Source organism: Impatiens glandulifera, chromosome 3, assembly GCF_907164915.1.
Source record: "Impatiens glandulifera chromosome 3, dImpGla2.1, whole genome shotgun sequence".
NCBI classification, from domain to species: Eukaryota; Viridiplantae; Streptophyta; class Magnoliopsida; order Ericales; family Balsaminaceae; genus Impatiens; species Impatiens glandulifera.
Genome location: NC_061864.1, coordinates 2,715,363 through 2,738,894, shown reverse-complemented (window position 1 = coordinate 2,738,894; position 23,532 = coordinate 2,715,363). Strand labels below are relative to the sequence as shown.

The following is a 23,532-nucleotide window of genomic DNA, read 5'->3' as shown; positions in this document are numbered from 1 at the left end:
CACTACAATTAGTCTATGTAAAATAAAATTTATTTAAATGGATGAGAATTTAGTTTGAATCAATTTTTTTAGAAATTAAAAATAATAAAGTTGAGAAAGAAGATCATGTTTGAGTGGCTAGGATGAGATATGAGATATCCTCTAAAGAAATGAAACACCACTCGTTCTTTTTACTACCACTACTACTCAAAGAAAATAATCTCAATTGCTCGTCTCTCTCTCTCTCTATCTATCTATCTCTCTTGTTCGTTCGTGAATAGAGCACAGCTAGCTAGCCATGGCTAACATGATAATGGCGTCCTGCAAAACCCTAATCCCGTCTTGCTCCGCGAACCAAGTGAGACCAAGCTTGATGAAGCTCCCACAGCTTTCTCTGCCCAAAATCCATCTCGCTCCGTCGACCTTAAAATCAATGGGTGCCTTAATCGTCACCTCCCTAGTGGCGGCGCCTCCATCGATGGCGGAAGAGATAGAAAAGGCGGCGCTTTTTGACTTCAACTTAACACTGCCAATAATGATGGCGCAGTTCCTGTTCCTGATGGTGGCGCTGGACAAGATATACTACACGCCGCTGGGGAATTTCATGGACGAGAGAGACGCTTCGATAAAGGAGAAGCTGAACAGCGTGAAAGACACGTCGTCGGAGGTGAAGCAGCTTGAGGAGCAGGCGGCGGCGGTGTTGAGGGCGGCGAGGGCGGAGATATCGGCGGCGCTGAACAAGATGAAGAAGGAAACGCAGTTGGAAGTGGAGGAGAAGCTGGCGGAGGGGAAGAAGAAGCTGGAGGAGGAGTTACGGGAAGCGAGGATGAATTTGGAGAAGCAGAAGGAGGAAACGATTAAGTCTTTGGATTCTCAGATTGCTGCCCTAAGCGATGACATTGTCAAGAAGATCCTTCCTATCTAATCCCAGTTATTAATTATCATCAAATTTCATTACAAATTCTCAATGTTTTCAATCTAAGAACAAGAACAAGTGTATAAAACTACTACATAAGAAGAAGAACTTCACTGTTGTACCTTATTTTCTTGCCTGTTTTAATCTTAAAGGGTTATTATATTATAAGTTAATTATTCTGTTATTCATCTAATACATTGATTTCTGTTCAATGGGTTGGGTTGTTAAAATCTTGAAGAACTGAGTTGAAAATACTATATTATTCATTATTTCAAACAATTAGCTTAAAATCATGCACCTTTTTCTCTTTCCTTCTGGACCAGTTTTGATGTACCAAAGTGTTCCACAATCTTCTTCCCTCTTGTATCACTCTTTCTTCTCATATTTTTTTTCTAGATTTATTAAGTTAAAACTGTGTACCGTTCAAAATAGACAAGAACCAACTACAATACAATTCTCTAGAATAGAGAATGTACAAGAATTCTTGAGTTATCCTCTCTAATTCCTCTATTGTCTCAGCTTTCTGCTTCAATAACTGACATTATGATGTATCTAGCTCCATCACCTCTTTATCTAATTCTTCTTCAATCATAATCAAATCCAAGATCTCTTAAACTTAGAGATTCGGTGCTTTTCAAAATCTTTTAAATTTAAATTTGGAGTTACGATATCATCTTAAAATCTTTAAAAAAATGTAAATTAAAAATACAATATTATTACCGTGATTATTTCAAACAATTAATCCGTAAGTTGTTTCAAGACTCTGTTACATAAGTTTCAGGATCTGTTAATAGTTTGCTCTTGGTAGGTTGCCTAAGTAGAAGGGGCATGGAACTCGTGATTCTTTTGCGATATCTTGTCTTTCGGATCAGGCTCTCGCAGAAATAGGCTAATGCTATGCTAACTAATTAGTTTGTAGTTTTAAAATAACTAATTAACAGTTAAATTATTAATTATTATTTTTTATAGTTTTCAATTATTGAATCGAAAAAAATTGGTTTTATTATATGAATGGTCCTAATTAGACTGTAAACGAGTTAATCCAATATTAACTATGAAAAATTAAATTTTATTAATTAGAATTATAATTTAATATATATTATAAATAGGGTGGGCTCAGCCCATCACACAGCTTCTTCAACCCATAAGAAGCCCATCATATATGATCTTATAAAATAAAATAAAGAGTGGGCTTAAGCGATCAATATTTTAATAGTACATATTAACCTAGCAAAACGAAATTGACATTAATGATAAAGATATAATGTAGACTGAAACCTCATTTTGTTAAATTATGCTATATAATCAAATTAAAATTTGTGCCCGAAATCATTTAATTTAATTGGCCCAAATTTGAGCAGGAAAATCTATGTAGATGGTCACTTGATATATAAAATTTTCAAGATAACAACCATGAGTTAAGTTGCTTAGTCAGATAGATATGATATGGATTAAATATTAGATTAGATCATGAGTTAAATTAGTGGGTACTTATATAATTACTTTTTTTTAACTTATAATTATGTCATTAAAAATAGATAGATAACGGCATGAGGTGGCTAGATATAATTCATTTTCAACCAGGATACAATGGTTAATTTATTATAAGATTTGAGTGGAGATTAAATATAATAATTAATATACTAATTAAGCTACAATCATTAGTTTCACATGAGCTAGTAGACCATTAATAATAATAATAATAAAAACTTACTTTTACTAATGTAAACTATTAAAAATTAGTTTCACTCACTCTTATTTTAAATGGATCGAACCACATTAACTTTAGTGGTCTGTCATTTATTTATTTTTACTAAAATCAGTTTATATATTTTTTAATTTAATATTAATAAAATTGTATCTTTTAATTAGAAGTGTTTAATCATATATTTATAAATTATTTAATATAATAAAATATTTTAATAAATTATTAACAAACTAAATGTTTTTATTCAAATAATAACTCATCATAAATGAAATAAAATTAAGAACATAGATACATTAATTGTTAATTATTAATTTTCTCTTATTAGATATTTTTTAATTAACATTTCAATTTTTTTATTACTCAATTTTTCAGTTATATAAATAATTTAATATATATATTATTAATTAATATATATATACATAATTTATATCATTTTAAAATATATTTACTAATTTATAATTTATAAAATTTAATAGTTAAAAAAATATTATATTAATATATATGTGAAATTATATAATTTACAAAATATATATTTTAATTTTAAGTTCAATTATATTTGTTTTAACATTTAACCAATTTTAACTCATTAAATAGTTTAAGTGATAAAAATGTTTTTTGAGAGAGCAAATATTACCTGTTCTTCCCCAAAACTCTGTAAGTTGAAATGTGGTTTCATTGTTCAAAAAATTTATTATATTTTTTTTTGAAAAAAGTCAATGCAAATTATATAAATGAGAGTCGTTTAAGCACAACGACAAAAACATAACAAGAAAAGAAAAAAAAAGATAAAAAACAAAAATAAAAACAAACAAACAACAACGTGATATAAATATGTTCACAAATGACCAAAGGGTATGACAAAAGAACAAACTTTAACGAGCACGGAGATCTTCAATAAGATCAATAAGTTCCCCGTCCGCATCAACTGGTTTTCCCAAAGAAACCTCCCCGATTGTCATAATAATAGAATTATGAATTAGACGCATTGGTCTGCTACGATTACTTAACATTCTCCGGTTCCTTTCAAGGCAAAAAATTTATTATATTAAATACATATTTATTTAAATTTAAATAATTTTAAGTGAAAAATAATTTATATATATTAAAACAATAATAATAAACATTTAATAGAAATATGATCTAGTTTGAAAGAGTAAGAAAAAAAATATAAATTAACAATAGGTTAAATGAACCATTTTTAATATATATTTGATAAGTTTGAAGAAGTAGTAACAGTGTAGTACAAGTGCATACGCTTAAAAAAAAACTGAGATTTGTTATTTAAGGTAGCGTTTGGTAAGCGATATTAGTTATATAAGTATAAGTTGTAAGGGGTATAAATTGTAAGGAGGTATTAAGATGTATAAATTATATAGGTTATTAGTGTTTGGTTGAGAAAATAAAATATGTATAAATTATATAGGTTTTATTATTTTGTGTTTGGTTGGTGGTATAAAAAAATAGTAAAAAATGTAAAAGACTATTTTACCTTTATTTATATAAATTATTTTTATTTATTATTTCAATATTTATCTTATAGATAGTTTTTAATGATTAACTATATTAAAATTAATAAAAATAATATTTAATTATCATATAAATTCATTGTAAAAATAAATAATACTATTATACAGTATATATTATTTTATATATAATTTTATATAATTTAATTTATATAGTTATATAAATAAAATTTATATATTATTTAATATTTAATAATTATATTTAAAAATTTTGTATCATTATAGATATTTGTATATTTAAATAATATTGAAATTATAATGGTATAATTGTTTATTTATTAATATTATTATTTAAATTAGATAATTAAATATAGTTAAATATAAATTAATTTAGTTATAGTTTATTATTATTATTATTATATTTTAAATATAATACCAAAAAAAATTGAATAATTTTATAAAATTAAAGAATAAAAGAGTAATATAAACTTTTATACCTTCTTGTACCTGGTGATAGTAGGTATTATTTTATACCCATTTCAAAGTATAAATTATACTTAAATAATACTATTCATATAAATATTAATCCACCAAACAACTCTTATAATTTATTATAGGTATACTTATACTATATGTACAGTGTTATACCCATAACAAACATAGCCTAATAATAGTATTGTTCAATTTGAATTTATTATTATTATTATTAATTAGTTATAGAAAAATAGGATGATTATTGCATTCATCTTCAAATTTGAGACGTTTTTAATAAAACTTAAATTTAAGATTACAATGTTTCTGGGTTACTTAAATGTTTTTTTAATATATTCATATATAATTTTTTAAGTAAAATTATAAACATATATGATTTTATCATTAAAATTGATCAAAAACTAGTTCAAACTAATTAGTTAAAGAGTTTATTAGTGAATCTTATTATGCCTTTGAATTCTAACTTTTACATGTTTATTATTTTTTGTTTTAAATTGAGATACATAAAAATTGATAAGTAATAATTTATTTACTTTTGGACATTAACTATATAAATTTGTTCATTATGAGGCTTGATACAATATATAAATACAAAATATATATATATATATATATATATATATATATATATATATATAAAATAATGCTTAATTTTCAAAGTTTTGAATTGTCAGGTCGAGAATTGTAGTTAATTTGGATATATATGTGAGAGTAAATAGATATTTGGGTCGGATTATGGGTTGACACGCCCATAAACTTAAAACGGTTAAAAATAAAATTAAAAATGCTAAAGGTATGTTTTGAACTTGTAACATAACAAAATAAGAACAACTCTTTAACCAACTAGGCTAATAAGACTTTATATTTTAAATTCAACACCAAATTTGATAAACGCGGGACGTTTTAACAATATAAGTTCAACTTTTTAACTAACTAATTAATATATATATATATAATGATGCTTAATTTTCAAAGTGTACAGATTGGCGGGTTGAGAGCTGTGGTTAATTTGAATATATATATGTGAGAGTAAATGGATATTTGAGTCATATTGTGGGTTGACCGACCATAAATTTAAAACGGTTAAAAATAAAATTAAAAATGTTACATGTATATTTTAAACTTGCAACCTAACAAAACAAGTACAAGCATTTAACCAACTAGGCTAATAAAACTTTATATTTTAAATTTAACACCAAATTTGATGAACGCGAAACGTTTTAACAATATAAGTTCAACTTTTTAACTAACTAATCTCTATATATACATATAATGATGCTTAATTTTTAAAGTGTTTGAATCTGTGGTTAATTTGGATATGTATGTGAGAGTAAATTAAAAATATTATCACATTTTAACCGTAATTTTTTTCTCGATTTTATATCTTTACTCGTGCAAATGCACGGACTACATGTTAGTTATATATAATACCATATATGTAGGCCGACTCTGGGTAAGCCTGGCAAGCTATCGGGATAGAGGAGCCCACTCCCCAGGGCAACCCATTTATTAAAAATTATAAACTATTTTGTTAATTTTATAATAATTTTAAGTATAAAATCTTATAGCTTAGTGCATGGTTTAAGATAATAACTTATAAACTTTATATCGTTATGAGTTCAAATCTCACCATAAACAAACATTTTTTTATCAATTTTTAAAATTAGACTTAGGGAACAAAAATATATCGATTTTTTTCTACCGGGCTAGGGCAGCCAAAAACTCCAGACCTACTCTACATGTATGCAAACTATTAATTATTAATAATTTGAGGGATTATTAAGATCGAAAAGATGAAAATAGTGCTCGATAAAGTTTGTTATGAATAAATTGTGAAAGGAGAATTAGTTGGGCTTGGGAGGTAGTAGATAAATCTCTCGTAAAATTGACTGAGGAGTAATTTGAACATGGTAAAAAGTTGAAGGACCTAATTAAGATGCGTGTCATGCATACATGCATGTGTGTATAAAGAAAACAAGATAGGGGTGAGTGACGTGAGTTTAAGGTTTTAAAATTAGATTTAAGATCATGGGAAGAATCGAATCTAATCGAATCAGACAAGAAGGATGTTTGTTTAATATCAAATGCCTCATGAAGTCATGCAATTAATATATATATACATATTTATCCATCTACTTTTATGCTTATAATTAATTATCTCATTAATCATATATCATATATCATATATGATAGTCCTTCCGTGAGTAGTAATTAGTTGAAGTATATATATACATATATATGTTTGTCTTAATTGATTTGGTGGTAATCAATTGTTAATTACCTATATATCTTTATACGTATTATATTCATTTATATGACCTCAATAGCCTCGACCTTTACTTTTCAAATTCATTGTTCGCGCACAATCTAACCAGGTTATCTTTCCCAATAACATTAATTATTTAGCTAACAAAAACATAAGTTCAAATTTAGGGTTTCTAAATTGAGTCATTCGCGTTTATTTGACAAATATGATTGCATTTAAAAACTTAAATGTAAAATGATGAAAATGAAGTTCAAATCTATCTACATTATATATATAATGATGTTTAATTTTTAAAGTGTCCGAATTGTCAGGTCGAAAGTTGTGCTTAATTTGTATATATATATATGTGAGAGTAAATGGATATTTGGGTCGGATTGTGGGTTGACCCGCCCATAAACTTAAAACGGTTAAAAATAAAATTAAAAATACTTTAGATATTGTTCAAACTTATAACCTAACGAAACAAGTACAACTTATTAACCAACTAGGCTAATAACATTTTATATTTTAAATTCAATACCAAATTTGATGAATGCGGGATATTTTAACAATATAAGTTTAACTTTTTAACTAACTAATCTATATATATATATATAATGATACTTAATTTTTAAAGTGTCTGGATTGCCGGGTCGAGAGCCGAAAGTAAATGGATACATGGGTCAGATTGTGGGTTGACTCGCCATAAATTTAAAACGGTTAAAAATAAAAATAAAAATATTATTATATTTTTATCGTAATATTCTTTTCACAATTTTTTATATTATTACTGCAAATTCTCATCCAAATAATGTACTGTTATAATAACTTAACATACATACAAATATCTAAAATTCAAGCAGGGATTATTTCCAAGGAGAGATATGGTCAGGTCATGATCATAGGATATAAAGTGAAGAGGGTAAGATTTGGGTCGAGATTATAAGGTGTTAATGGATATTCATGAAATTCCAATTTCCACAATCATAACTTTTCTCTTTTATTATTATTTTCTACTTTTTAGGTAAAATCACATACGACAGAATATTAAAATAGATTACCCAAATCTATTAACTGCAATGTCTCTTTCTAGGAGCTACTTTGAAGTAGGGTTATTTAAAGTTTTTATATATTGAGTTTTAAAAAATTGTTTGACTATAAAATAAGTTATTTATGTTTTTAATTATTTGTTATTATAATGACTTTTTGTATTTAAATTTTATAAAAATTAAAGTGAGAGTAATTTGATATTTTAAGAAATGAATTAAATAATTAGTTGTAAGTACACAAATAAGATAAGATGTATTTTTTAAATCAGGGTTTGAAATTTTGCAAAACATTTTTTTTTCTTGATATTTACAGTACTTTGAAAACACTAATACTCTTCTTGAAGTTTGTGATTTCATATATACAAGTTTTATACTGAAATGAATATAAAATATGTTATCTAGAAAAACTTATGAGTGAAATATTTTTCTTACTTTTAACTTTAAAGTAGATCCTAGGTTTAGATTCCTAGTAACGAGATTGATCGAGTATTGGAGATTTGTTATGGGCGTGATTTTTGTGATAAGATGTTGATTATTTAATTAATGACTAACTTATGAGGACATATGATTGTGGATAATAACAATTTCAATTGCCAAAAATAATAGTTTATTTAACCTTGGATAGGAAGGAGTAATATATCACTAGTACTAAGAAAATTTATAACTTTGAATATTTTTTTTTTAATCCAGACTTAATTGTTATTGTGAGCTGAATCAAATTAGTTATTTATTTTCTCATGTTTTTGTAATTTTTATATCGAAATATTACAATATATATAGGAGGGATAGAAAAGGGAATGAGAGAAGGAATGACGTGTCACCACATCACTAACTACTGGACAAATGATAAAAAAAATTATGAGAGAAAATATGTTATTTTTTCAATGAATTAAATTGCGCGACATCATTAACTCTAAAATTCTCGTTAGTAATCATCTCTCGTGTATATATATTATTACGAGTTTGAATTGTGGTGGCGCAGTGTTTCCTATAAGAAAAAATATATATATTTATTATGAATATTAAATTACTTTACTACAAATTTACAAAACATGGAATACTTAATATTTTAATTTTTCTCGTAGACTAACTAGTTGGACAACTGCAACCAAACAAAAATGTAAGCTGACAAAAGAAAACCTTGTATAAATATTTTTTATTACCAAAATATCAAGAAAATCAAACCATCAAACAATAAAACACAAACAGATTAAAGTCCTCTAATGAAACTCCTTGGGCCCCGTTTGTTTTCTACAGCCAGCCACTCAAACCCAAACAAGATTTTATATTTTTTTAATCAATTGTTTGTTAAATTAAAATAACATCAATCATAATGATAACATATTAAACAAACAACTCATTTAAAAAAAATTAAGTAAATGAGCTGTCTTACTCAATCATGGGGGTTTGTTTGTTTGTTTGTTTTGTTTTGTTTTAAATTAATAATGTTAATATTCATACTAACATTCGTTTTGGATGATAACTGTTAACGAATATATATCTTTTTTTCCGGGAACATCCTTTTGCACGGCGGAGATTCGTTTGTCGGGATGCATCGAGCCCATCGTTGGCGTTAAAAGCGCCCACGTAGTAGTTGAATGGGAGACGTCGGATTAAGGAGAATCTAAGATGCATGAGTGGTCCTAAATGAGAGACGTATACTTGTTATAATGGACACTCACACACACAATACTTACTTACTTACTCAGCTCAAACTCACTATTGTACAAAACGCGCGTGCCAATGAACAGTGTTTATTAGGTACGATGATATTCCTCACTGGGACCCTTTTTCATTTAACCACTCTCTTCTATTTTGCGTGGATACTACGCTCCCACCCGTTTTCTTAAGCTTTTTAATAATAATCTTATTTATTTCATATTTTTTCTCAATTTATTTTTAATTACAAATCTGGTAATTATTGGTAAAATGATATTTTTAATTCCATCCTCAAATTAGCATGATTATTCAAAATAAATAAAAAATTATGAATAAAAAAAAATATTAATGTGAGTTTTGCATTTTTTTTAATTATAAAAAATAAAATAAATTAAATTAAAAAATTAAAAATTATGAAGTAATCTCAAGTTTCTACTTAAAAAAAAAGGACAAAAAAAAATTGGGTAAACTAAATCACAGCTATAAACTTTGATATCTTACATAAAATTTTGAATCTTCATATTTGAATTATTAAAATGTGTTTAAATATAGTTTGTATAAGTTATTAAATTAATAATTCAAATATTGTTATATTTGAAAATAATAATTAATTATATGTATATTCTAAATATATTTTATTTAATTACCTTATTTTTTCTTTACATAATTTATATTAAAAAAACTTTATTCTGGATAAGAATTGATATTGCTTTAAGATTTAATATTATTTAAAAATTTGAATCTATTATTTAAAAACAACTTCCTAGAGAGTATTATTATATTAGTTGGAGAGATTCATTGTCAGAATCAAATGAAATCTAAAACTCGAATTTTCAAAGATTTAACTCACTTTTTTAGATGCTACACTACCACCTACTTTTATGTCTCATTTTATTCATTTAATTAATTCGCATTTCAAGCTTATTATTATTTTTATTTTGTTGTATATTAGTATTATAATGCTTTAATTATAAATTCTTAATTATAGAGTTTTATTAACTAATATATAATAAATATAAATATAATTTATTATAGTAGTTTCAAATTTGGATTAAATTGAAATATAATGACTGAATTTGAAAAGAACATAAATAATCATTTATTCAAATTTAATAGCTGTATTAAATATATTAAAATGGAAAATAATAATAATAATAATATTGTAATGGGGGACCACACCACGGCCAAATCTAAATTGGTCCTGCCAATGGATTCTCTGCGAAACCAGCAGCCGTCAATTTTAAAGTAGTGACCAAATTGCCCTTTTTATATCTCTTTTACCTACTACCTACTCTTTCAGTCTTTTTATAAAAATTTTGTTTTGTTTAATTCCTAAATTTTCTTTTATTTATTTATCTCTATTAAAGATTAACACAGAACTAATAATTTAATATACATATATTTTTTTTATATTTTTATTATATATAACTATTAAAAAAATATTAGTTTATTATAATTTACATAATTATTATAATAAATTAAAATAAAAAACCTATATATTTGTATTAGACTGTTGTTTATTTTTTCTTATTTAAAATAGATTTTAGACATTAAAATCGAATTAAACATATAAATACACATATTTTTTTAAATAAATATTTTTGATTGATAATTAATTAATAAGTGGATGAATTGTAATAGTATTTTATTTGAAATTTTTTTTATAACACTGTAGCAATAATAAAAATAATAATGAAGGAATTGGAAAAAATAATTAAAATTATTTTAATATTTTGATTGATGATTAAAATAATCTAATAAACCGACACTTACTAATTATTTTTAAAAAACACATTCTGGATTTTTTTCAACATAAATGATTATATACATTATTAATATTTAATGTTGTAAATATTATAAATCAAAAGAATTAAGCTGATCTTCAACTTCACTGAGCCTCAATTGATAATTATTACCGTATCATGTGAAATAGTTTTTGTTTAACAAAAATGAAGGGTATTTTTGGCCACTCGAATTTGATCATTAATTTATTTTGGTTTAGATATGACATTACATGTGTTGATGATGATAACAAAATTAATGACATGGCCTACAGTTTTTCCAAATTATCCTGTTAGATGAATATGGCTATTTATTAGAAATACATGCAGCTGTAAGCTTATAATTGTAACCGGTTTTAATCATTTTGGTAGATATTTTCGGTCTCTCCCAATTTCGGGTTGGGTAAATTTTGTGTCTGATTAATAGTTGAGTGTGATTGCAGCTTTATGGGTTATGTGTTTAATTTGTTGTCTCATTTTTTTTTAATTTATCTTAAAATATATATGTATATATTTTAAAAAAAAATGCTTACACTTTCATTTATTTATTTTTAACTTTGAGTTATCGTAATAATAAGTTAACAGAAAAAAAAAGATTATTAAATTTATTAATAAATATTTTTAAAAACATGTTTGTAAATATACTAAAATACTGAGATTAGGAATATACAAAAGAACACTTTTATCTAAGAGGGCAAAATTGTACATTTAATGAAGGTAACATCTAGAAGAAGTTAACAATTGGTCAATTTTGGGTCACACTTCTTTTATTATTGTTCTATATTCTTGTTTATTTTAAAACTCTATATTTTTTAATTATACATATAATTAATTATAATTTAGCATAAGATTCAAATATACAGTTTTGTATCAAACAAAATTTATGGATTGGTTTGAATGAGTTTATAAAAATAAACAATTGCGTGTAATTTGTTATAATAATTTTAACGAATAAATAAAATCAAATATATATATATATATTTAATTAATATACTGAATAATTTATAACAAATAAAAAATAAAATATAATAATTCAATGTATTAAATATATTAAACTTGACGTTTAGCTATTCAACTATTATTGTTATTATTATTAGTATTAAATGAATAAATTGAATATATTTTTTAATTAATTCCCTAAATTGACTTAATTAGCAAACGTGATTGCAAGAGTTCAAAAGTGATTCGATTTTATTTTCAACCCTTTAGTTGAAATTAATGACATTTTTGTGAAGGATAATGGTAGTATTATATATATATTTTTAATATTAAATCATATTAATATTTTTAGTAATTCAACAAAATTTTAACAACAATAATTATCTATCCTAAAATAAATTAACAAATCCAAAAAAAAAATCACAATACTTTTTTATTTAAAAATATTTTTATTATCTAAGATAAATTAAAATAAATTCAGAACCTCTGCTCCAATATCAATTTTATGATTTTTATTCATGCTCTTCCTCACAGGAAGGGGCAAAATCACAATTAAAAAAATATTATTATTTTAATTACGATTTTCTCTCTCTATGTGAAGTAAAATGCACTATTATTTACAACTTTTCTATTTTCATTCAATTTATTTTTTAAAAAGTTTTTTTTGAAAATTCAAATTTTCATTCAAACATTTTTATTACAACGAAGTTAAAATAAATTACTTTACTAAAGGAAAATAATAACAAAAGGGAAAGTTATTATTTTTGTAAAAAAACAATTTATTAAAAATATAATTAATAAAATAAAAACAACAAATAAAACTTTACAAGTGACTGCAAATGAATGCTGCACTTTTATCATTTTAATTGCATGAGTGTGAATAAACCATGACGTTATAATAATTTTATCTAACAAATTATTATTTTTATTTTTTTAAACATGGAGAGTTAACATTACACCTATGAGATGTGATACTTCAATTATAGTCAAAATTTCAATTGGGAATCATACTCGTAAACCAAATATGCTCGAATGTTTAACAAATAAGTTGTATAATCTTAAACGAACAAGAAATAAAAATTAAAACGATTAATCATATCAAATTCACATGAATGAAAAAATCAACATCTTCCCCATCATTATAATTCAAATAAACTTTTAACTATTTAAAGAACTAATAAACTAAATCAAATAAAAATAAAAATAGAATACAAAAATCTTGCCCATTATTAATATATATCCATCACAAAAAAAAGAATTAGTATGGATTTTTATATATATTAATTCTACCGCCAGCTGGAAAATTTGACGAAATGACCCTCGTAACACTCATAATAGGGATGAATGAGCGGGTGACTAGCCCATAATTTAAATGCGCTGATGACCATTTCATATTTTTTTTTTGACGAAATTTCCCTGTCGCGAGACGCAACCGGATGTCATGTGAAAAATCTATAAATCGCGAGACGCAACCCCAGTTGCGAGAAACAACCGGCAATCGCGAGACGCAATTTATTTTTTTTGAAAAGTCTACAATCACGAGATGTATTTGCGAGACGCAATCGCGAGATACATTTACAAAAGAATTTTTTACAGCCATCCGGTTGTGTCTTGCAACGGGGACAATTTTGTCCAAAAAATTTTAAGTGATCACCCGCACACTGTCACCAACTCATTTGAAGCAGTTACGAGGGTCATTTCATCCCATTCCCCGCAAGCTGGCTTCAACCAAAAATTATACTTTACACTTAGAGATCTTATTAGGACAATGATCTATAAATAGACTGTAATAGGCAATGGTCAAATACAGATAATATTCTATTATTTTCCTTTAGTTTTTAAGTTTTATTATCATACATCTATTTATTGGAAACTAAAGTGTTAACAAATATATATATATATATATATATATATATATATATAATATTAAGTTATATTCTAAAACATATCTCATATATATTAATAAACTTGATTAAAAAAAAGTGTTTTGAAAGAAATATAAAGAATAAAAAATATTAGATATTCAATTTTTATTAAAGGTATTGTACAAATTGAAGTGGGAGTATTGATAGTTTTTTAAAAAAAATACTACAAACTGTTTTTAAGCCATAAAGAAAATCATATTTATAACAAAAATTGAGTATTTGTTCCTATTTATGAATATAAGTCATAAAATAAATTGTTGGTATTTAATAGACCAAATGTGACCAGTTGAAAATTTTGAGTTAAAACACAAATTAATGTTAAAAGTAAAATTGAAAAGAAAAGGGTAGGTTTAAGTTTGTTGTATAATGAATGATAAATTAAGATGATTATTAGTTTAGCCGCTAGAATGAAATAAAGAAATAGTTGTTTGGATTTGGGAGAATGTCCATTAAAGATCCTTTGCATTTATTAGTGTGTCTATTGATCACACGCGCCTGAATGTTTTAATTGAATGAATGAATGAATGAATTCATTGATTCATCAGTAGACACTAGTGCTTACTACTGCTGAGGCTGGCCCTATGGACAACAAACAGCAAAATGTTTATTTATGGCACCACTTCCACTTCCCCTTCTTCTTCTTCTCCAAAGAAAGAGAGATAGAGAGAGATTGAGCAAAAAGAAACAACTGTTGTTGGAACTTGGGCTATAAAGTCCTTCCCCCCATTTATTCAATCCCAATTGTTGTCTATTCAAAACTAAGAAGAAGAAGAAAGAAGAAAGAAAAGAAAGATGTTTGCAGCAGAGAATGGACTGAGAGGAGATTCAAGGCTCCAAGGAATCTCTGATGCCATTAGAGTGGTTCCTCACTTCCCCAAAGCAGGTTTCTTTCTTCTTCTTCTTCTTCTGCTAATTATAGTTTGGGTTAGTTAATGATAGATAATTGATGATTGTGTTGTTGGGTCAGGAATAATGTTTCAAGATATAACGACACTGTTACTGAACCACAAAGTCTTCAAAGACACCATTGACATCTTTGTTGACAGATATAGAGACATGGGCATATCTGTTGTTGCAGGTTCGGTCTTTCTTTCTTTCTCATCCTTTTCATATAAATATAATAATTTTGTTGGTTGTTATGTGTAGGGATTGAAGCAAGAGGTTTGTTTTTCGGTCCATCAATTGCGCTGGCTATTGGTGCTAAATTCGTTCCATTGCGTAAACCAAACAAATTGCCAGGGGAAGTCATTTCAGAATCTTATGTACTTGAATATGGAACGGATTGTCTTGAGATGGATGTCATCTCTGTTAAGCCCGGTGACCGGGCTGTCGTCATAGACGATTTAGTAGCCACCGGCGGTACTCTCTCCGCCGCTATTACACTTTTGGGTGAGTTGAGTTAGTTGAGTTCATCATTTTACTTCCTTCTTCATCATCAATCATCATTCGATTCTCATCTTCTCATTCTTTCAGAACGTATGGGAGGTCAAGTTGTTGAATGTGGATGTGTTGTAGGATTGCCCGAAGTTGAGGTACACACTCTTCTTTCTTTCTTTATCTTAAAGAACATAACTTTATAACTTGAAATGAAAACCCATTTAAACAATGCATCATTTGAAAAACTCTACTACTCTGTTTTTAGGGACAGAGAAGGCTAAATGGAAAACCACTTTACATTCTTGTACACCCAAGGGAAATAGAAGAACAGTACTGATTATGATGATGATATGACTATCAAGAAGAAGATGAAGAAGAAGCCTGGGCTGAGATTTCTCTCTTGTAAAGGTGGTGATGCCTTTGGCCTCCTTCCTCCTCCTGCTGTGTTGGACTCTTCACTATTTCTCTATTCTTTTTTTTTTATTGCTCATCTTCTCATTTCCTTTTTATAGAATTTTCAACTCTATCATTATCTACTCTCTCAAAAGGGTTTATTATTATTATTTGTTCATTTCATTTCTCTTTTCTTTACTTCACACTATTGTTTTTGTACAAATAGTTATGTTGGATCATGTAAGGTGCATGGTAGAACTAATGATCTCTTTTCTCAACTTCACATTGTCACTTAACATGTTTGCAAGCATCCTCTTCATTTCCCTGTCTATTCTTCTTGTCTCATCTTCCTCTTCAGACCAAGCATCACTTTCAGCTAAAGATTCCACCTGAAATTCATAGACCACCAAACATAAAAAAAAAATCTCACAATCAAACACAATTTACTACTACTACCTTTGCAAGAAAACCACATATTTGATGATCGGATGTTTCCAAGAGATTCAAGTCTGCAGAACCATTGACCAACAACTTAAGATCTTCCCCTTGTTCAGGCAGCATGCACTTCAGAAGTTTTCTGTGAACTAGAACTTTACACTCATTAAGCAAATTCCTTCTATCTCTATTAATCTGCACATTCCTCTGTTTCTCTACCTCCAGGAGCTCCTGTAGGTTGTTGGTGACAACTTTATTATAAGATATAATCTTGAAAAATGTTCTAAGTTTATTTGAATTACCAAGTGTAGAACTTGAGGGTATTTTGGTCATTAACCTCAAATAAACCATCTTAAAATTTGGCAATAATTATCTACAAACAAAACCAAGCCATGTACCTGTGAGACAGAATTTTCCTTCAGTAATTTGCTAACCTCCTGCTTTAGTTCTCTCTGAGAATTTCTGAGGGATTTTATTTCCTTAATGAGAACTTTAAGATCAGCTTTTGATTTCAACTGAAGTTCTTCATGTCTCTTTAGCAAATCCTCTAGTTGCTTTTTTGTTGAGTCAAGCTCTTGAAGTACCACATCATCATCTTCATGAGCAAATGATTCTGGTTCCTTGTCTTGTTCTTGTGGTAATATTTCTCCCTCCTGTTGGGATTTTATCTTTAATTCCAATTCGAAAGATTTCTGCCTAAGTTCCTCCATGTCCCACTGCATTTGCATGACTCTCTCTCTTTCAATTTGAATCGTTTGTTGAAGACTTTCTTTATTTGTCTGCTTGGTTGCCTCCAGTTCCACTTCCAAATCATTCACCTGTATGGATCAATCAATCAGTATCAAGAACAAATTGGTTTTTTTTAGGAAATCAATGAAAATGTGATATAAATGGATCTTGGTATAATTTATAAATTGAGATCTATGTAGAACCAGAGATTAAGGTACCTTAGTCACAAGATAATCATTCACCATTATTTCTTGACTTAGCCTTGTTATAAGATCTTCCATATCAGTTTTAGCTGTTAACAGCCTTCTCTGCATGCTTAGAAGAATCCTGTCCATTTTCTGGCGCTGGTCAATTGGAAGAACTATTTCAATACTATCGAATAGACCATTGCCGCCACAATTAACAAGGTGCCCATCTCCATTCGAATTTGACAATTCACTACTTTTTGTTGAACTTACATTACTTTCAGTAGAGAGCTTCCGAGAATGACCTTTAATCTCTTTAAAAAGTGGTTTATGCTTCTGAAAACCATCAATCTGCTCCAAAATTGCATGTCCCATAAACAAACCTTCATCAATGTTGGATATCCCGTATTTTACAAACTTCTCTATTGGATTTCCCACATCATCTCCATCCAGTGATAAAACCTCCAACCCAATTTCAGATTTGTTGTCTCTCACAAGGATGGGGGATTCTATTTCAGATGTTTCACAAGCAATACCAGTAGGACTTGTTTCCATATCTTGTTGATTCTCATTTTGAAATGCTGACAAGAAACGGTATAGAATTTTAAATTAATGGAAACAGTTGTTGAATCACAAGGTGTTATCCACAATGTTCCAAATTGACATACATGATCTTGCAGCAGCTTCTAATTCAAGAAATGATGCCACTGGGGCACTTCTTGACAGTTCAATGTCAGAAAGTAACTTCAGTATCCATCCCTCTAAAGAGGACCGTCTCTGCAACAAAGTTCAACTATTCAATAAACAATATACTCATCAACCAAAATACCCTATAATCTATTTAAAAAATATTGTTTTTTATTATATATTTATACCAATAAGTTTTTATCCAAATAATTTTACATCAAACAAGGCCTAAATCTTGGGGTAAGGCGGAGGAGGGATGCACCATTTAATCCAGGGCCTAGTATTGTACGGTTTACATATCCCCTGAATAAATGACCTAAAAAATTTTCAGCCCTTGATAGGAAAACAAAATGATTGATACCTCTTCCAAAAGTGTCTTGTTCTTAAGCTTCAAGAGCCCCTTGGGTGGGGCAGGTGGAATATCCTTCTTTGGGAATGCTTTCTTAAGCTGCATGATTCAATTGATGAAAATGAGAATGTCTTATCTTAATCGAGTTTTCACAGTAATAATAGGAAAAGAATAAACTTGGAAATTTGCCCAAACAACATATATACTCAGAAATAAAGGAACAAAGACAAATTAATATTTATTAAACAAGATTCACATGGTTAAGACTTAAGTGTCTCCTTAAGTCTGTTGATTGTGTTGTTGGGTCAGGAATAATGTTTCAAGATATAACGACACTGTTACTGAACCACAAAGTCTTCAAAGACACCATTGACATCTTTGTTGACAGATATAGAGACATGGGCATATCTGTTGTTGCAGGTTCGGTCTTTCTTTCTTTCTCATCCTTTTCATATAAATATAATAATTTTGTTGGTTGTTATGTGTAGGGATTGAAGCAAGAGGTTTGTTTTTCGGTCCATCAATTGCGCTGGCTATTGGTGCTAAATTCGTTCCATTGCGTAAACCAAACAAATTGCCAGGGGAAGTCATTTCAGAATCTTATGTACTTGAATATGGAACGGATTGTCTTGAGATGGATGTCATCTCTGTTAAGCCCGGTGACCGGGCTGTCGTCATAGACGATTTAGTAGCCACCGGCGGTACTCTCTCCGCCGCTATTACACTTTTGGGTGAGTTGAGTTAGTTGAGTTCATCATTTTACTTCCTTCTTCATCATCAATCATCATTCGATTCTCATCTTCTCATTCTTTCAGAACGTATGGGAGGTCAAGTTGTTGAATGTGGATGTGTTGTAGGATTGCCCGAAGTTGAGGTACACACTCTTCTTTCTTTCTTTATCTTAAAGAACATAACTTTATAACTTGAAATGAAAACCCATTTAAACAATGCATCATTTGAAAAACTCTACTACTCTGTTTTTAGGGACAGAGAAGGCTAAATGGAAAACCACTTTACATTCTTGTACACCCAAGGGAAATAGAAGAACAGTACTGATTATGATGATGATATGACTATCAAGAAGAAGATGAAGAAGAAGCCTGGGCTGAGATTTCTCTCTTGTAAAGGTGGTGATGCCTTTGGCCTCCTTCCTCCTCCTGCTGTGTTGGACTCTTCACTATTTCTCTATTCTTTTTTTTTTATTGCTCATCTTCTCATTTCCTTTTTATAGAATTTTCAACTCTATCATTATCTACTCTCTCAAAAGGGTTTATTATTATTATTTGTTCATTTCATTTCTCTTTTCTTTACTTCACACTATTGTTTTTGTACAAATAGTTATGTTGGATCATGTAAGGTGCATGGTAGAACTAATGATCTCTTTTCTCAACTTCACATTGTCACTTAACATGTTTGCAAGCATCCTCTTCATTTCCCTGTCTATTCTTCTTGTCTCATCTTCCTCTTCAGACCAAGCATCACTTTCAGCTAAAGATTCCACCTGAAATTCATAGACCACCAAACATAAAAAAAAAATCTCACAATCAAACACAATTTACTACTACTACCTTTGCAAGAAAACCACATATTTGATGATCGGATGTTTCCAAGAGATTCAAGTCTGCAGAACCATTGACCAACAACTTAAGATCTTCCCCTTGTTCAGGCAGCATGCACTTCAGAAGTTTTCTGTGAACTAGAACTTTACACTCATTAAGCAAATTCCTTCTATCTCTATTAATCTGCACATTCCTCTGTTTCTCTACCTCCAGGAGCTCCTGTAGGTTGTTGGTGACAACTTTATTATAAGATATAATCTTGAAAAATGTTCTAAGTTTATTTGAATTACCAAGTGTAGAACTTGAGGGTATTTTGGTCATTAACCTCAAATAAACCATCTTAAAATTTGGCAATAATTATCTACAAACAAAACCAAGCCATGTACCTGTGAGACAGAATTTTCCTTCAGTAATTTGCTAACCTCCTGCTTTAGTTCTCTCTGAGAATTTCTGAGGGATTTTATTTCCTTAATGAGAACTTTAAGATCAGCTTTTGATTTCAACTGAAGTTCTTCATGTCTCTTTAGCAAATCCTCTAGTTGCTTTTTTGTTGAGTCAAGCTCTTGAAGTACCACATCATCATCTTCATGAGCAAATGATTCTGGTTCCTTGTCTTGTTCTTGTGGTAATATTTCTCCCTCCTGTTGGGATTTTATCTTTAATTCCAATTCGAAAGATTTCTGCCTAAGTTCCTCCATGTCCCACTGCATTTGCATGACTCTCTCTCTTTCAATTTGAATCGTTTGTTGAAGACTTTCTTTATTTGTCTGCTTGGTTGCCTCCAGTTCCACTTCCAAATCATTCACCTGTATGGATCAATCAATCAGTATCAAGAACAAATTGGTTTTTTTAGGAAATCAATGAAAATGTGATATAAATGGATCTTGGTATAATTTATAAATTGAGATCTATGTAGAACCAGAGATTAAGGTACCTTAGTCACAAGATAATCATTCACCATTATTTCTTGACTTAGCCTTGTTATAAGATCTTCCATATCAGTTTTAGCTGTTAACAGCCTTCTCTGCATGCTTAGAAGAATCCTGTCCATTTTCTGGCGCTGGTCAATTGGAAGAACTATTTCAATACTATCGAATAGACCATTGCCGCCACAATTAACAAGGTGCCCATCTCCATTCGAATTTGACAATTCACTACTTTTTGTTGAACTTACATTACTTTCAGTAGAGAGCTTCCGAGAATGACCTTTAATCTCTTTAAAAAGTGGTTTATGCTTCTGAAAACCATCAATCTGCTCCAAAATTGCATGTCCCATAAACAAACCTTCATCAATGTTGGATATCCCGTATTTTACAAACTTCTCTATTGGATTTCCCACATCATCTCCATCCAGTGATAAAACCTCCAACCCAATTTCAGATTTGTTGTCTCTCACAAGGATGGGGGATTCTATTTCAGATGTTTCACAAGCAATACCAGTAGGACTTGTTTCCATATCTTGTTGATTCTCATTTTGAAATGCTGACAAGAAACGGTATAGAATTTTAAATTAATGGAAACAGTTGTTGAATCACAAGGTGTTATCCACAATGTTCCAAATTGACATACATGATCTTGCAGCAGCTTCTAATTCAAGAAATGATGCCACTGGGGCACTTCTTGACAGTTCAATGTCAGAAAGTAACTTCAGTATCCATCCCTCTAAAGAGGACCGTCTCTGCAACAAAGTTCAACTATTCAATAAACAATATACTCATCAACCAAAATACCCTATAATCTATTTAAAAAATATTGTTTTTTATTATATATTTATACCAATAAGTTTTTATCCAAATAATTTTACATCAAACAAGGCCTAAATCTTGGGGTAAGGCGGAGGAGGGATGCACCATTTAATCCAGGGCCTAGTATTGTACGGTTTACATATCCCCTGAATAAATGACCTAAAAAATTTTCAGCCCTTGATAGGAAAACAAAATGATTGATACCTCTTCCAAAAGTGTCTTGTTCTTAAGCTTCAAGAGCCCCTTGGGTGGGGCAGGTGGAATATCCTTCTTTGGGAATGCTTTCTTAAGCTGCATGATTCAATTGATGAAAATGAGAATGTCTTATCTTAATCGAGTTTTCACAGTAATAATAGGAAAAGAATAAACTTGGAAATTTGCCCAAACAACATATATACTCAGAAATAAAGGAACAAAGACAAATTAATATTTATTAAACAAGATTCACATGGTTAAGACTTAAGTGTCTCCTTACCAATGAAAATAGTTTAAGGAAGTCGTTAAACCTTCTTAATACTCCTCGTGTAGTTGTAATGCCTTCCGGTGACTGTAATCCAATCTGAACTCTGTAAAACTGCAACTAGTATTTAGGAACTTGAAGTAATCAACAGACTAGCATTATTATTATGGAAATTCTGGAGAATCAATGGATTTATCATTTATGTAGTAGTACCACTACAGAATCCGAATCTCTCGTTTTTGGACGAACAATCCATGAAGGAACAATTACACAATAACTCCATCCCGTTCGAGGATCATGAGGCCAAACAGTGTCCTGTCCGTTCTGCGTTAAGAAAGCAGCCACACACATTAATCAAATGGAGAATTCAAGGCTCTTATCTTATTTCAATATAAAGAGATTAATGACACAAACTCACTATAGCTAGTCAAATAACAGGTAAGGAGTTCATAGTACAAGTTTCAAAGTACACGATCACGGCGAATTCAGCTGATTTAAAATGGAAAAAAACTCACCCATTTACGAGGTGGAGGACTCCAGTCCATACCGAGAGGCAACGGCGAAGTGTCATCGTGCCGATGCTTCGGTGGACTCTGCCTCTGCATAATTAATTATCGATCAGAACGCAATGCTCAGCTTCTTCTTCTTCTTCTTCTTCTTCTTCTCTCTTTGCTAGGGTTTATGGTGATCGGATTAGGAAAACGGAGACAGGTATAAATGGGATCGATCATTTCGCGCATTGTTGTGGATTTTAGTTCTTCACGCGGCGCAAGATAGTGAATACCACCTCAACGTGGCTAATCGGAACGTCACAGGAAAGAACCGCCTCCCGCTTAACACCAACTCTAAACCGGACCCACATTAATTGTTATGGACGACGACCAATTATTATTATTTATTTTCTAAAAGGGGACGAACAAATTAATTGAATAATATTTATACGCATTAAGACAAAAAAATTAAATATTGTTTTAACTTATATTTATTCTGTTATATATTTATATTATAAATTATTTTAACTAAAATAACTATCATTTTGAGTTTTGTCGTATATAATGTAAAATAGGGTTACAAATTTATTGAAAATAATATTTTCACATATATATATATATATATATATATATTTAAATAAATATTTCAATAAATTGATACAATTACACTACATCAAAAACCACATTATCTTATATCTTTTCTGTTTTTGCAAATCTTAACATTTAAGAAATGTATATATTTTTGTGTACAATACGCACAATCCAAATTATTTGTAATATGAGTAATTCTAAAGCTTGTGGGTAATAATAATAATATTGAGTTGATTGTTTGATATTTGAGTTATTTGAAAAAAAAAATATTATGTAATTTATCTTTTTAATCATCAAATTATTAATATATTAAAATAATTTTATAAATTTTAATTAAATATAACAAAATGTTTTAATAATTTAACTTAAATAATT

The 23,532-nt window shown here is 28.8% G+C and overlaps 5 protein-coding genes across 5 annotated transcripts; 3 read left to right on the top strand and 2 right to left on the bottom strand.

Moving 5' to 3' along the window:
• Positions 1-177: 177 nt before the first annotated feature.
• On the top strand, positions 178-1,031 carry LOC124929273 (ATP synthase subunit b', chloroplastic). The gene has a single exon (XM_047469597.1). The coding sequence runs from the start codon at positions 278-280 to the stop codon at positions 902-904; it is 627 nt and encodes a 208-aa protein (XP_047325553.1). The 5' UTR covers positions 178-277; the 3' UTR covers positions 905-1,031.
• Positions 1,032-14,807: 13,776 nt separating this feature from the next.
• On the top strand, positions 14,808-16,104 carry LOC124931609 (adenine phosphoribosyltransferase 5-like). The gene is made up of 5 exons (XM_047472120.1): positions 14,808-15,039; positions 15,124-15,234; positions 15,303-15,545; positions 15,630-15,688; positions 15,799-16,104. Exons 1-5 carry the CDS (start codon positions 14,949-14,951, stop codon positions 15,868-15,870), a joined length of 576 nt encoding a protein of 191 aa, XP_047328076.1. The 5' UTR covers positions 14,808-14,948; the 3' UTR covers positions 15,871-16,104.
• Positions 15,769-18,526, bottom strand: LOC124931608 (PX domain-containing protein EREL1-like). Its single transcript, XM_047472119.1, has 6 exons — positions 18,324-18,526; positions 17,944-18,052; positions 17,309-17,856; positions 16,760-17,179; positions 16,383-16,592; positions 15,769-16,315 (listed from the first exon to the last, which is right to left on the bottom strand). The coding sequence occupies exons 1-6, from the start codon at positions 18,414-18,416 to the stop codon at positions 16,163-16,165; spliced, it is 1,533 nt and encodes a 510-aa protein (XP_047328075.1). The 5' UTR covers positions 18,417-18,526; the 3' UTR covers positions 15,769-16,162.
• A 75-nt stretch (positions 18,527-18,601) lies between these two features.
• Positions 18,602-19,601, top strand: LOC124931613 (adenine phosphoribosyltransferase 5-like). Its single transcript, XM_047472124.1, has 4 exons — positions 18,602-18,731; positions 18,800-19,042; positions 19,127-19,185; positions 19,296-19,601. The coding sequence occupies exons 1-4, from the start codon at positions 18,626-18,628 to the stop codon at positions 19,365-19,367; spliced, it is 480 nt and encodes a 159-aa protein (XP_047328080.1). The 5' UTR covers positions 18,602-18,625; the 3' UTR covers positions 19,368-19,601.
• On the bottom strand, positions 19,266-22,837 carry LOC124931612 (PX domain-containing protein EREL1-like). The gene is made up of 9 exons (XM_047472123.1): positions 22,591-22,837; positions 22,289-22,399; positions 22,091-22,189; positions 21,820-21,906; positions 21,440-21,548; positions 20,805-21,352; positions 20,257-20,676; positions 19,880-20,089; positions 19,266-19,812 (listed from the first exon to the last, which is right to left on the bottom strand). The coding sequence occupies exons 1-9, from the start codon at positions 22,678-22,680 to the stop codon at positions 19,660-19,662; spliced, it is 1,827 nt and encodes a 608-aa protein (XP_047328079.1). The 5' UTR covers positions 22,681-22,837; the 3' UTR covers positions 19,266-19,659.
• Positions 22,838-23,532: the final 695 nt, after the last annotated feature.

Coding starts and splice junctions, on each gene's coding strand:
- LOC124931609 (XM_047472120.1), top strand. CDS start 14,949: ATGTTTGCAGCAGAGAATGGACTGAGAGGAGATTCAAGGCTCCAAGGA. Junction 15,235..15,302: donor GGGCATATCTGTTGTTGCAG/GTTCGGTCTTTC, acceptor TGTTATGTGTAG/GGATTGAAGCAAGAGGTTTG. Junction 15,689..15,798: donor TAGGATTGCCCGAAGTTGAG/GTACACACTCTT, acceptor CTCTGTTTTTAG/GGACAGAGAAGGCTAAATGG.
- LOC124929273 (XM_047469597.1), top strand. CDS start 278: ATGGCTAACATGATAATGGCGTCCTGCAAAACCCTAATCCCGTCTTGC.
- LOC124931613 (XM_047472124.1), top strand. CDS start 18,626: ATGTTTCAAGATATAACGACACTGTTACTGAACCACAAAGTCTTCAAA. Junction 18,732..18,799: donor GGGCATATCTGTTGTTGCAG/GTTCGGTCTTTC, acceptor TGTTATGTGTAG/GGATTGAAGCAAGAGGTTTG. Junction 19,043..19,126: donor CGCCGCTATTACACTTTTGG/GTGAGTTGAGTT, acceptor TCATTCTTTCAG/AACGTATGGGAGGTCAAGTT.
- LOC124931608 (XM_047472119.1), bottom strand. CDS start 18,416: ATGCAGCTTAAGAAAGCATTCCCAAAGAAGGATATTCCACCTGCCCCA. Junction 17,180..17,308: donor ATGATTATCTTGTGACTAAG/GTACCTTAATCT, acceptor TGATCCATACAG/GTGAATGATTTGGAAGTGGA. Junction 16,593..16,759: donor AGGAAAATTCTGTCTCACAG/GTACATGGCTTG, acceptor AACAACCTACAG/GAGCTCCTGGAGGTAGAGAA.
- LOC124931612 (XM_047472123.1), bottom strand. CDS start 22,680: ATGCAGAGGCAGAGTCCACCGAAGCATCGGCACGATGACACTTCGCCG. Junction 22,190..22,288: donor GAGATTCGGATTCTGTAGTG/GTACTACTACAT, acceptor TACTAGTTGCAG/TTTTACAGAGTTCAGATTGG. Junction 20,090..20,256: donor AGGAAAATTCTGTCTCACAG/GTACATGGCTTG, acceptor AACAACCTACAG/GAGCTCCTGGAGGTAGAGAA.